This window comes from Indicator indicator, chromosome 5 (assembly GCF_027791375.1).
Source record: "Indicator indicator isolate 239-I01 chromosome 5, UM_Iind_1.1, whole genome shotgun sequence".
In the NCBI taxonomy this organism is placed as follows: domain Eukaryota; kingdom Metazoa; phylum Chordata; class Aves; order Piciformes; family Indicatoridae; genus Indicator; species Indicator indicator.
The window spans coordinates 17,938,472-17,951,583 of NC_072014.1; the positions used below are offsets into that span (position 1 = coordinate 17,938,472).

Sequence of the window (13,112 nt, forward strand, 5' to 3'; positions counted from 1 at the left end):
TTGTCTTGATAGAGAAACCTTAAATGTACTTTTTGGGACTCCCCTACCCCCACAAAAAATGAAACTAAACAACCAAAAATGCAAATAAAAAAACAAAACCAAAATCCAAACAAAACCAAGAAAACCCCAAACCCAACAAACAAACAAAAAAAACCCCAAAAAATCAACCAACCAACCAAAATCAAACCCAAAGGAAAGCACTGACAACAAAACAAGAGTAAACTGTTGGGTTTTGGTTTTTTTTTTTTTTTTTTGTTTGGGTTTTTTTTCCCCCCCTCAAATTCTGACTTGGTCTAGCATTTTCTTAGACACCATATATGTTAGAATTTTCTCAAGAGAAATAGTATATTACTCTTTATATTTCCATTCCTGAATTTCTCTGATTATACAAAGTACATAATATAAACACCAAAAGACAAGCATTACTTTTTCTGTGTAAAGTGATGTTTTATACTGTTTCAATACTGACTACTTGTATAAACTAATTGTATAAATGATGCTTTCAATTAAAGGTATCACAGTTGATTAAAAAAGTCACACCGATGCTTGTAGTTGGTATGGAGATTGGTTCATATTTGTCTGAGTCAGAAAGAGTTTTGAACAAACACCTTGAACTGGCTAAAGAAACAAAGGTAAAAAAAAGTTTTAGTAATGTTAAGTACTTTTAGAAACAAATGCATGTTGTATGTAATTCTAAATAAGGTGACAAACTGAGAGTTCTTATGTATTTTTGAAAAGAAAATATGCTTATAGCATACTTTAAAACTGTAGTTAATTAACAAAATCACAGATAACGATATGTCAGCCCTCCTGATATCAATCTCCTGTCAATCTCATTGTGCTGTTTGTTGCTACCTCAATACTTCAGTATCAACCCTTGATAGGAAGACTCTTCAAATATGGGTTGCTACCCCTAAGGTACCAACTCGCTGCCTTACACAGAGCCATGGAAAACTCTTCTTGTTTATTATGCTGAATAAAAGTGATGAATCAGGGGAAGAAAAAAAAAAAAAGGTAGTTTCCAGGTGGAGAAACCTTTAAGAGAGTTGTAAAGTTGCCATCAGATATGCATTAGTCATGTAGGGAATGCAGCCATGGTATTGAAAGCACTGCCAGCACTTAGCTCTGTAACACCCATGAGGGTTTTTGAAAGTCACATACAGGGCCTTTCCAACCCTTGTGATAGTCCTGGAGTATCTGAAAGTGGCTTAAAATCAGTTGAATCCTCTCTTTGGTCTTGATGCAGGTGCATATTTCATGGCTAAGCTGAAGAAAAAGAAATCCAGTAGTGTTTCTGTGTAGTGTCTGCAGACATAAAATTCACTTTAAAGAAATTCTGAAGAGCACATAGATCATGCAAAGCTCAAGAGCAGGGTTCCCTTTTTGTTCTACTGTATAATAATTTTTAGTGTCTTTTCTGCCAGATGCTGGCATGTCAGGGTATGACCTTTATTTGTTGTAGTGTACAGTCTACTCTGGCAATAGCATCTTATTTGTGTGGTATGCTAGTTTGCTCTCTTGGCTGAATACCAGGGGTAGGTACACTGTTACTGAGTGAAATATATAAAAGTAGGTGAGTGCTTAGACATAGACACCTGAAGCTGTGAGTTAAGGCAGTGAATCTGAAAACAAGAATACCAGTGAATCATGGAAAGTGTTAGCAACTCAGCTCTCACTCACACAACATCCTGTGACTTTTTTCTGGATCTGAGCAGCTGATGAAGTAACAAATACAACCCATTGATCTTTACCTGATTGCTGCAGATTTGCTGTGTGCAAAGCCAGTAGTTTGGATTGGAATGCAGGGCAGTCTAGCTTGATGGGCGGCAACTAGTCTGGAGCTAGAAAACAATTATTGATTCAGAATGAAGACGTGGGTGGAACCAAGATTCGTAACATCAGTGCTACAATGACAGATCTTAAACCAGTTAAAGCAGTAGGCTTGTGAGATGCTTCTGGAGTCTCATTCTAGAGTGGACACTGAATTCTTCTATGGAATTTGCATATCAGGCAAGCAGTTAAGAAGGATTTAGATTCAAGAGTGTTAGTTCATAAAATTGGGCTATACTGTTTATTAAAGGCATTGTATCAGTTCTGGCTATCAGTGTTCCCATGTGGAATACTTCTGTTTGCATTCTTACACTGTGATTTACCTAATCTGAATACTGAGATTCCTACTTCCTGCCCCTACCCCCCCAGTCAAAATAAATATTGTAATATTTATGTTCATAGATTTTTAGGAACTAAATTGTTATTTTCACTGTAAAATGTCCGTTATGAACTCCCCTTTAAATAAGTAATTGAAGTATGCATAAGAAAGCAATACCATTGAAAATTAACAATGTGATATCCTTTTCAGTCATTATACATATTGTTCTGTGCTTGTGCCCTCAAAGGAAATTTCACGTGAACTGGAAGCAGCTGAAAGAATCATCAGAGATATTGAAGAATTTGAACCTGAGCAGGTGGCACCTTTTTCTAGCAGAATTGACTTCCTAAATGAAGAACTGAAAAAAATTGAAAAAACAATTTGTTCAAGACTAGAAATTCTTGAAACTTATGTGGCCTTTTTAAAGTCAGCTGTGGAGGTACATATTACTTATTTATTCTCTGAGTAGACCGTGAAAATCTTTCAAGTGAAAAATGTACATTTATCCTGTAGGTGCTGTACTTGGAAGCACTGCAACTCCTTGTAAGTTCCTTTCTACTTTAAAGGAGATTTTTTTCCATCAGGGCAAGCAGCTCTGGTCATTGAACTTGCATCAACATAATGATTAGTCTATGTACACGTTTTCTACTTATTCAAATCAGTATTGTAGGAAATATTACAATTTAATTTTTACTTTCTCTTGTGCACTTGTGCTTTTGTATACATAGTAAAAATACTTGTGTATGAACTCTGGCCAATTGTATTAATTTTGCTTCATATAATTAAAAAACAAAAATTCACATAAGATGTGGATATAGATATTTATCATATTATAAGATGTTGAGACAGATATTTATCATCGTTTTACATTACTTCCACTGATGGTGCTAATTCATCTAATGGAGTTTAAAGATTAAGTACAAAGCAGCTCTGCCTGAAATCATTAGCAGTTCAATACTAACATAATTTTGGTAGCTGTGCTAATGATGCCAAAGGCAGTTAATTTTTGGGTAGTACTTGTTTTAAGATTCTACAACACTGTTAGGTTTTTTATATCTAGAAAGAAATTGAGACCAGAATGGAACCGATCAGATAAAATCAGCCATAGTATTTATTCATTTGAAGATAAACTGCCAAAAATTTGGATTACATCTACATCCAATTATTGTAACTTCAGTTACTTAATATTAAACGGATCTGTTAAAACCTTTACATTGAAACACAAGCAAATAATATATATACACACAAGCATATAATATAATATAATATTGTAATGATACATGACAGAAATGTAACAGATTTTTGGCATCTATTTGCTTGCCACTGGCTGATTTACAAGCTATTTCAAATTTTAAAAATTATTTATTATTTATATAGATTTTAGGAAAAATGACAGATCTTAAAGTCTGGATAGAATTCAGAGGCTGCTATTCAATTTTATCATGTCTGTTTATCCTCTGATTATAGCAGATAATTTTCTTATTTGTTTTTGATACTTATGTCTATCTGCAGGTGAATAATGATATTCAAAATCTGAAGGAATTCTATAAATCAGACCCACTACAAACAAACAGGGAGGCTGAAAATAAAATTGCTATGGAGCCAGCTAATAGTCAGTGGCAAAGGGCTATAAGGAAGATTTTTTACACCCAAAATATGGGTTGCAATTTTCTCGATTTAGTAAACATGGTGAGTATAATCTGATAAATTGTATTGAATATTATTCTGTGGTCAGGCCTAATCCTAGTTCTGTGTCTGATGGATTGTAATTTCTCTAGTACCTACTTTTAAAGGGAGTAATGATGCTGTGCATTTTTAAAGTGCTGAAATATTATTTAAGTACTAATGGCAATATAAACAATATAAAAAGTGTTGTGATTAATAATGGAATAATTCTGAATACATGATCCAATACATGCATACAAATATAATATGTGCACATACCTTATTTATTGAAGGTGGAAATCAGCATATAAACAAGTACAGTATTATTTTGCTTCCACAAAGAGGCAGTCTTTACTAATTGAGTGTATGAAGTTCTTCTAAAGAAGTTAGTGCTAGAGTTACTTCCTTACAGATAATATTTCCTGGTGTCTTGACATTCTGTCTTGGGTTCAGCTACACTGTTCAGGCGTCCCTATCGAATTTTACAGCAGCCCTTCATGAGATAACCATTTGAGATGTGCAGTCATTCCCTAAGCCACCATTCCTAAAATGACCCTAATTAATGTACACAGCCTGGATACCCAGCTGTTCATTTTGTTTTTATCAGATAGAAAAGGCAGCAGTTACATTAGGGTGAGAAGGAAGAGTTGGTGTTAAGAACATACAGCAGCATGCAAAATGAGCTAGAAAAACCTACTTCAGGAGGGAAAGTGCTTAGCAGACAGTGTGGGCTGAAGTGTTTGCTGTCACAGCTGGATGCAGCCAGGCACAGATGAGATGGTGCAAAGACAAGCTGAATATGTGTGAATATGAGGTTGCACAGCAGTGATTTAAAATCTTAGCATGTATTCCAATATTTTCTCTCTAAATACCTGGAAGTATGTTGCCACCATATTCCTACTACTCTGTTCCCATTATATTCTCCGTTGTGGCTTTTAAGTGTCTTGTGGATACAGATCATAAAAGTAATTTTCAAACACACGAAAAAAAAATCTGAAATGGGAAAAGCAGAAACAAATTTATCACAGTTCCTGGGATTTCTGACATAGACTCTGTTAAAAGGAGGAAGAAACACCAAATGTTTAAATGCTAACACTCCCATCCTATAAATAAACATTTATTCATCCCATATTTCAGTGCTGCTTTGGTTATCAGCACAGAAGTGTTCCCCATCCACTTGTTTTCAGTTGCAATTCTCTAAAAGACCTTTTGGAGTAGTTTCTGTCTATTCAGAAATTATTTTCTTTTAACATTAAGTAGCCCTCAGGTGGCAACAACTCCGTCATTGATGGCCTGTTCTAGGTCTTAAACTTTAATGTTAGCAACGTCCTCAGTTTACAAAGTCTTTTGATCTGTGTCTATTTCTAAAGGACCAGTGTATTCAAAGTCACTCAGAAAACCAGACATTTTTAAGGAAGTTATGCTAAAATATTTTTTTTATTAAACTTTGTTGCAGCTTTAATGTTATTAGGTTTTAATTGTATTTTATAAAAATGTGTCTCTTTATTTGCCAGGTAAATGAGAGTTTAATATCAAACGTGGAAAAATCTGTACAATTAGCAGAAGATACCGTTGTTAATCTGAGTAAAGAAAAGAAAGAGCTGACTGAGCTTTGGGCAATCTGGAATTTTAAAATTACTCAAGTAAAACCTGCCGAGCAGCAGAGCCAGATATTTAAAGAACAACTAAAAATGGTAAGTTGTAACTAAATCTCTCAGATATATTGTAAGTATCATTTAAGAAAGACTGATGGTTATTAAGATAGTTCTCTATAGTCTATTCTGCCATTCAGAAAACATGAAATGTTTGTCGGCTTTTTTTTCCTCTTTTCTTCGAACACATACAAGTCTAATTTCCTGCTTCAAATTGTAATTTTTAATGAAGTCCACATACTATATCAGCAATGCTTCAGTTTTTTTTAGATTTGTGTGTTTGTTGGTTTTTTGTTTGTTTTAAGAAAGCACCATTTTGTTGCAGCTTCATAGTTAAACTAAACTGTGTTCTAAAATAGCTAATAAACTCAAGTCCAACTATGTTCATAAGGAAAGGTGATCGAAACCTCCTTGACACCAGGACAGTCTGTAGTGTTCCTTAACTGCAACACTAACTAGGCTAGTAGCAGAACTGGAGGTGTTCAGCTACTGTTGGTCTAGGGCAAAGAAAATACACAGTCCACATGGGTCTCCTGATCTCAGTATCTGAGTTGTTTTTTCATGCTGTCTTGAAGATATCCTATCACCCTTATCAGTCAGAGGATTTGAGACTGAGGTTTTGCTGGCAGTATTTGAGTGCCTGTTTTGGGTGATTACAAATTTAGATTTGAGTTTTAAATTTATTTATTTATTTACTAGAGATAGAACACTGAAATGTTTGATTATCTTTTAGACTACCTATGGATTAGAGATTATGCAAGAGTCACTCCAGTTTACAGCAACAGTTGACCTTGAAACTGACCTTTTGGTTGTTTTGGAACTACAAGAAAAGTTTAACCAAATGAAACCACAGTGTCAGGTGAGAAACTAATCTAGTGAAGTTCTTGTTGGATCAAAAGCTTTGGTACAGTAGAAATTCTCATTGACACCAGATACTGTCTGGGGTTGCAGTCAGTGTTTTGTATGTTGCAATATTTCTCTAGAGTGAAGAAGTTATGTCTGCATATATGGCAAGGGAGAAGGCGTTTTACTTTCACTGTCCAGAGAGCATCCTGTGTGCTGTTAGCTGTGCAGTAAAATGACACAGAAGCATTGGGGTGGTGAAAGTACAAGTTTCATGCATTTGAGTTAAGAGCTGGTCAGAAGCTGACATATGTCATAGTGAGATTCCTACCTCCTCTGACTACTATCTCTGAGTGTTAGCAGTTCAGTCTGCCATTTCCCTAGAAGTCAGTTGGACTTGTTTTGATCCAAGACTGTTTCTGGGTGACAGCTGAGATTCGTGCCCAGCAAAAAGTAAAGTATGTGGAGAGTGTTTTAAAGAGCCTGGCATTGACTTTTCCCAAGGCAATTTACCATGGTTAGGTTGCTATTTCATCAAATATAAAGGAAACCTTTCAAATATGTTTGTGTAATTTGAAAAACCTTTTTTTTTTTTCTTTTGCCAGCAACTGAATGCTGAGCTTGAGTACCTGATAAAGTTATTAGAACTACCAAGCCAGAAAGGATTTCCTGTGAAAGAGAATTCTGAGGGAGTAAGTGAGCTTATTCGTTTCCATCAAACTGTAAAGGACAAAATGACAAAATACAATGAGATTTTCAACAAGACAGTCAAATTCCATCACATTAAAAATGAAGTGAGTATAATCTTTTAAGATATATACCTTCTTCCTGTCACAGTTAGACTCTTTTTGGTTTTAATGCCTTGTTCTTTTTTTTTTTTTAGCTTTTTGGGTTTTGTTTTTTTTTATTTTTTTTTTGTTGTTGTTTGGTTGGGGTTTTGTTGGTTTAGTTTTAGGTTTTTTAATTTGTTTTATTTTGTTTTGTTTTCCCCTCCCTCAAACAAAGAACATTAACCTGCCTGGTGATCAGAATTAAAATTTTGGATCTAAAATTGCATGAAACGGAGAATATAAAATTCAGATCAGAACCTAAATTTACTTAGTTAAACCCACGTCAATAAAATTTAGAGTAACACATTATGGATAAGGAAAGAAGCTTCTTTTCACGTAATTTTGAACACACTCTGATTTTCATTTTAATATATTCCAGCTGGGACGTCTATCAAATTCAGGAGAACTGGATATTCCTGAAGTATGTGAGAACCCTAAAAATGTGCACCATGCTAAAGCCTACCTTGTGAATACTCAGGAGAAACATGCATATATCAGACAGCTATATAAACTGATTATTACCCAGGGAGTAGATATCTTGTCTGCAGTGCAGCAACCTGTAAGTAGAATTAGAATAATGTGTGAAATCAAGGAAAAATATGAAAGAAGGCTATTTGACCTAGCTGTCTTATAGACTTACAAAAATGTATTAATATTCTTAGAAAAACAAATACAGATCTTTAAGGTCCTTTTAAAAGAAAGCAAAAGAGAAAATGTAAACCAGCTGATCATTTTTAGTATTCTGCTTTTAGAATTGGCAGTTATACAGCCACTAAATTAAATTAAACGTCCAGGAATGAGGAAACTTCAGTAGTTACACTATGAATTGCTTTTGTGAGGAGAAAAAATATTTCTTTGAAATCTCATTTTATCATTTTAATAGCCTATGAACAGATTTTACTCTGGAAAACTTTGAAATAGATTTGAAATAAGGAATAAATTAATTTTAAAATATCATTGCTTGGAATGAAAAAGCACGACTTTCTTTTCTGTAGTATTTGTGCAGTTCAAGGCCCTGTTAGTGATTTTCTCAAATGCCATGTCTATATGTTAGACTCTTGCTACTTTGTAAAGGTTGTTTTGCATATTTACTCTCATATAAAGAAAGGATAACAAAAGAACAAAAAGGAAATATAATAACAATGTTACCTTATTAGTGGATTCAAGACTAATTTGCATGGCAAAATTAAAATTTTAGAAATAAGTTATTTCCTCAGGGCAGAATTGTCATTGCCCTTTATCCAATTCCTAGGGAGAAAGCAAGATGTTCCCTTATGACCTGCCAGCCACATGTCCAGCCTGCTCCTCAGACTCCATAAATTGATTAACAGCAGAAAGGAGCTAATCTCCATGTGGTAAAGGACTTAGAATAGGTAATTTCCTTAGTGTTCAGAGAAGATACTCTGTGAGAGTTGTAATTTTGACTGGACACTACTCCTCTAGTAATTGAAACTGCTGTGTGGTGGTTTGAATTGGTTGAACTCCCCTTTGTCACAGTGGAAGTTTAATGGTTTACCCTAGCCCATTGTGACTGACTCTGCATGTTTTACCTCAAAATTATTTTCATTTTAAATTGGCTAAGGCAATAAGTTTCCTGAGTTCCCTCAATTTCTTTGTCTAATCCCTGTTTAGAATTGCATGAATGTTTCTGTAAAGAATCTGAAGCGAGAAATTGCTAGATTGGAGTGTGATAGCATTAACTGGAGTTCCAAAGCCAGTAAGTATGAGGAAGAGCTGTTACTGCATTTTCAGCACTGCACCACTCAAGAGGAGATAAATGAGGTAAATTATGTAAATGCCAACACATTAAATGACTGTTAAAAGGACTGTTGTGTTCTGTAATACAGGTTAACTGTTCAACGTTTCCCTAGAGGCTTCATATTGGCCTCTACCCTTGTTCTTAAGATTGCACTTCTGTACATCCATGAAGCACAGAAATCGGATTCTTACCTGGCAGGATTTCACTGTAATGTTTCCTGTAGAATGAAGTTCAGGTAGTGGAAAAACAGGACACTGAAAATTATCTTTTTCTGATTTTATCTTTCGCTAAATAAATCTACAATTAGATAAAGAACAACTGTATTTTCTCAGAATCATCAAAGTAGTGTCATTAATGACTTGAACAGCACCTTATCTTTCCCCTCCACTTCGTGGCTGTTCTTTAATCTTTTGCCACTTTAAAAACCTATTTCCAGCAACCTGCTTTCATGGATCTGTTTTTACTAGTAGTGCTACTAAAAGTTTTCTTAACAATGGGAAGGGAAAAGTAAGTGGCTAAGAGCATTGAAGTACCTCCTACACTGGCTCATAGAGGAAGCAAAGCATTTTATTAGAACTGTACTGTTAACAGAAACTTTTTTAAAAGCAGCCTTATAACTTGCTTTTAGTTGTGTGATAAATTGGAGCAGTCAGCACCTAACCATGTCTCCTCCACTATCATTCTCCACTTGTGACAGGCCAGCTATAGTTAGGAACAGCTGCTTGGTTAATGACTGTGACACAATGGATAAGTTACAAAGTTCCATTAAACTTACAGGCTGAAGTCACTACAGCATATTAGGATGCATAGTTCCTTTGGTATTTTGCTTTTAGTTTTGCAGGAAATAGTGGACAATTAAGGTACTTTTAGATTTCTAAAAATTGGCAACCATATATCATCTTTGGTACAATTGCTGATGATAACAGTAATTGTTTATATGCACTCTGAAGGGATGATATACAAGTCTGAGCTGAATCTGAAGAGTGACAGCAGCTGCAGACCTTTGACACATGAGCCATCATATCTGAAACAAGGTGATCTTATTTCACATACTGCTACGAGGAGAGCCTCTGGCATTAGAAATGATCACTAGCCTGTGTATGTGCATAAGCCAGTGAAACAAACTAAAATAAACTCTTGCTCGTTGCTTCTTTTCATCAAAATTAATCTAGCAAATAAGGCTCTTGTGTTCTGAATACAAAATATTGCTCTGCAGATGTGGTTTTATTAACAGAGAGCTTTTATATAGATTTTATTATTCTGTGTACTTATGTGGGATAAAGAGCTTAAAGTAATTGAACATCACAGTGCCGGTGATAGAATTCCCTTCCTTTCCATTACACTGAGTGAACATCATCTGCCTATTCAGTACTGGAGTAATGTGGCAACATCTCACTTGATGAAATGAAAATGAAAAATATATATGGATTAACATTAGTATGTATTAATAATAATAATATTAGTAATAATTGATTTCTAGCTGTTCCAATAACAGTAGGTGCACAATGAGCATTTATTATTCCCTGTGTTCTTTGGTGGGGAGGGGAGCAGGGAGAATTCTGTAACACTTTTTATTACTAAAAAAGCCTTGAATATATTAACTAAATATCAAATCTTGGATGTGACTTGAACTTGTTGAAATTAATTAAGTTTCATTTGTATGTCTGGAGGAACAGGCTCTAAAGCATTAGAACTGCTGCATTTCTTTTATGACAGGTTTTTTTAGGTTAACATAATTTTACATAATTTATTCTAATAAATTTATATAATTTATTCTTCAAAGAATGTGAAATTATGAAAACAAAAAAAAATCAGTAATTTTCTTTATATTTCTCTCTTTCAAATTTTATGAATTGGTCATAAATAATTTGAAAATGTGATCATAGAATTACAATGTAATTAAAATAGTACCTTTTAAAAGGTACCAGAAGTGTATTTTAAGCAAATTTTTACTTGCCTGGTTCTCTATCTGTACCTAAAAGGCATTCAAAAGGAACTGTAATATTTAAAAGATGCTTTGCAGTTGTAAATAAAACTGCAGATTACATAGCTTTCAGAGAAAAAAAAAGTTGAAAAAAGATTATATTGAAAAAATTGATGGTCCATTAGAGACAATTTAACTGATATGCTTATTTACATAACATTGTCAATACAAAGAATGAGCACACTTGTAAGAGGACACTAAAGCAAACAGGTAAATGGCATTAAAGAAAATAAAAACAATGACAACCCTATATTATAGTTAGTTCCATTGGTAGGTATACATTATTTTAAAATTTATGCTGATTGTGTAAGACTTCTTTTTAATATATGTTAAACTCACTTCGGGTAAACTGGCAATGCATCTCATCCTCAGGTGTGTAAATGAAGCTAACTTCCTTGAGCTTCGTCAGTGTCATCCCTAACATTCTGATTTTTTACAATATTTCACAGATTAAATAAAACATAGCTACATTACATCTTACTAACAAGAGAGTTTTGCAGCAAATCTAATATAACTTAATTTATAAGTATACATCTCTGATCCTATAAGTCCATATGAAAAGTCTTGAAAGGCATGGATTCTTTGTAATCAGATGTAAGTTCATCTTAATTTATTTTACTGTAAGAATAATTTTCCCTAAAATTGAGCTTTCTGCACCAACTCTGTGCTATATGGTAGTAATACTTTCACATGGTACCAAACCTATTTAGCTGTAGTTAGGAAAAGCTTGCTTTGAGTACCTGTTAGGTAGAATCTCTCTGCTACCGTATACATGGAATTATTATTTGAAAGGTTGGTGCTCATATAGTATAAATCTTAATCCTGCAGAGAGCTAGATTCATCTTTGTATGCTGTGAGTAATTATACTAAGATGTTTGGACTAACATAGTGTATAAAATTAATTCTCTCTGTAACCTCTTTTTAGAAGTAGAAGGGAGAGGAAGAAACTCAAACAAAACCTAACAATTTGATATAAACTAAATGTTTTATGCTAGGAGAAAAGTACTATGAATAAATAAATATTTACTTGCCCAAGCCCAGTAATACTGTGCTTTTCTGGAAATTAAATGTATGTATACATTTGCATGGCTACCTATTTCCACTAAATGTGCATAACTAGAGGACATAAGTCTCTAGTTAAAAGCAATGGAAGCTCTGGGACGTACAAAAATTGTCTGAGCAGGGATCTCATCCTTTACCTCAGTCCTTTCTTTAACTTCAGCCATTCTGGAAACAATTCTCAGCATCCAGAATGCAAAAATGTTGATCTAGCAAGATTATGAGTTTCCATTACTGGAAAGATATTCTGAGGAAAAAAAGGTGCTTGATAGGATGGCATAGTATTATTAATTTCTGTATTAAATGTTCAGTGTTTAGATTGTGGTCTTTTAAACAACTCTTGAAAGAAACTAAATTGAAATGTGCTGGTTTCTTTTTTACTAACAAATATGCCTACTCTTTTTCAGCTTGGAGAAACATTTAAGGATCTCAAAAAGAAATTCAACAATCTGAAGTTTAACTATATTAAGAGAACTGAAAAAGCTCGAAATGTGAAAGTACTTAAAATACAGATTCAGCAAGTTGATACATATGCAGAGAAAATGCAGGTAATACTAGAAATTGTACTTTTAGTGAAGGCTTTACTGGTTGAATTGCTGTGGCCTGTGCTTGAGGGCAAGTGTAGAGTCCTACACCTGTGGAAGAAAAAAACCCTGTACCAGTTCAGGTTAGAGATTGATCTGCTGAAATGAAGCTCTGTAAAGAAGGACCTGGGAGTCCTGGTGGATGATGAGTTAACCACAAGCCAATAATGTGGTCCTGTGGCCAAGAAGGCCAATGGTAGCCTAATGTGCTTTAAGAAATGTGTGGCCAGCAGGTTGAGGGAGCATCTCCTCTCTCTCTACTCTGCCCTAGTTAGTCCACATGTGGAGTACTGTGTTCAGTCCTGGCTTCCTCAGTTCAGGAGTGACAGGAAACTACTGGAAAGAGTCTGACAGAGGGCTACAAAGATGATGAGGAGCATCTGTCTTATCAGGAGAGACCAGGACTCTTTAACCTGGGGAAGACTGAAGGGATCTTCTCAATACTTCTATATATCTGAAGGGTAGATGTCAAGAGGATAGGGATGAACTCTCTTCAGTGGTGCACAGTGATAGGCCAAGGAGCAAAGGGCACAAACTAGAATACAGGAGGTGCCATCTGAATATAAGATAAAACCTCTGTAATTTGA

The 13,112-nt window shown here is 34.6% G+C and overlaps 1 protein-coding gene across 1 annotated transcript in view; it reads left to right on the top strand.

The window, feature by feature from the left end:
* CCDC141 (coiled-coil domain containing 141) overlaps nt 1-13,112 on the top strand; it is a 61,339-nt gene that overhangs the window by 25,198 nt on the left and 23,029 nt on the right. Inside the window, exons 10-18 of the mRNA XM_054381286.1 lie at nt 513-632; nt 2,397-2,588; nt 3,662-3,838; nt 5,329-5,508; nt 6,200-6,325; nt 6,915-7,103; nt 7,519-7,698; nt 8,772-8,921; nt 12,349-12,489. Of these exons, the coding sequence (XP_054237261.1) occupies nt 513-632; nt 2,397-2,588; nt 3,662-3,838; nt 5,329-5,508; nt 6,200-6,325; nt 6,915-7,103; nt 7,519-7,698; nt 8,772-8,921; nt 12,349-12,489 (1,455 nt within the window). The remainder of the gene's footprint in view (nt 1-512; nt 633-2,396; nt 2,589-3,661; nt 3,839-5,328; nt 5,509-6,199; nt 6,326-6,914; nt 7,104-7,518; nt 7,699-8,771; nt 8,922-12,348; nt 12,490-13,112) is intronic.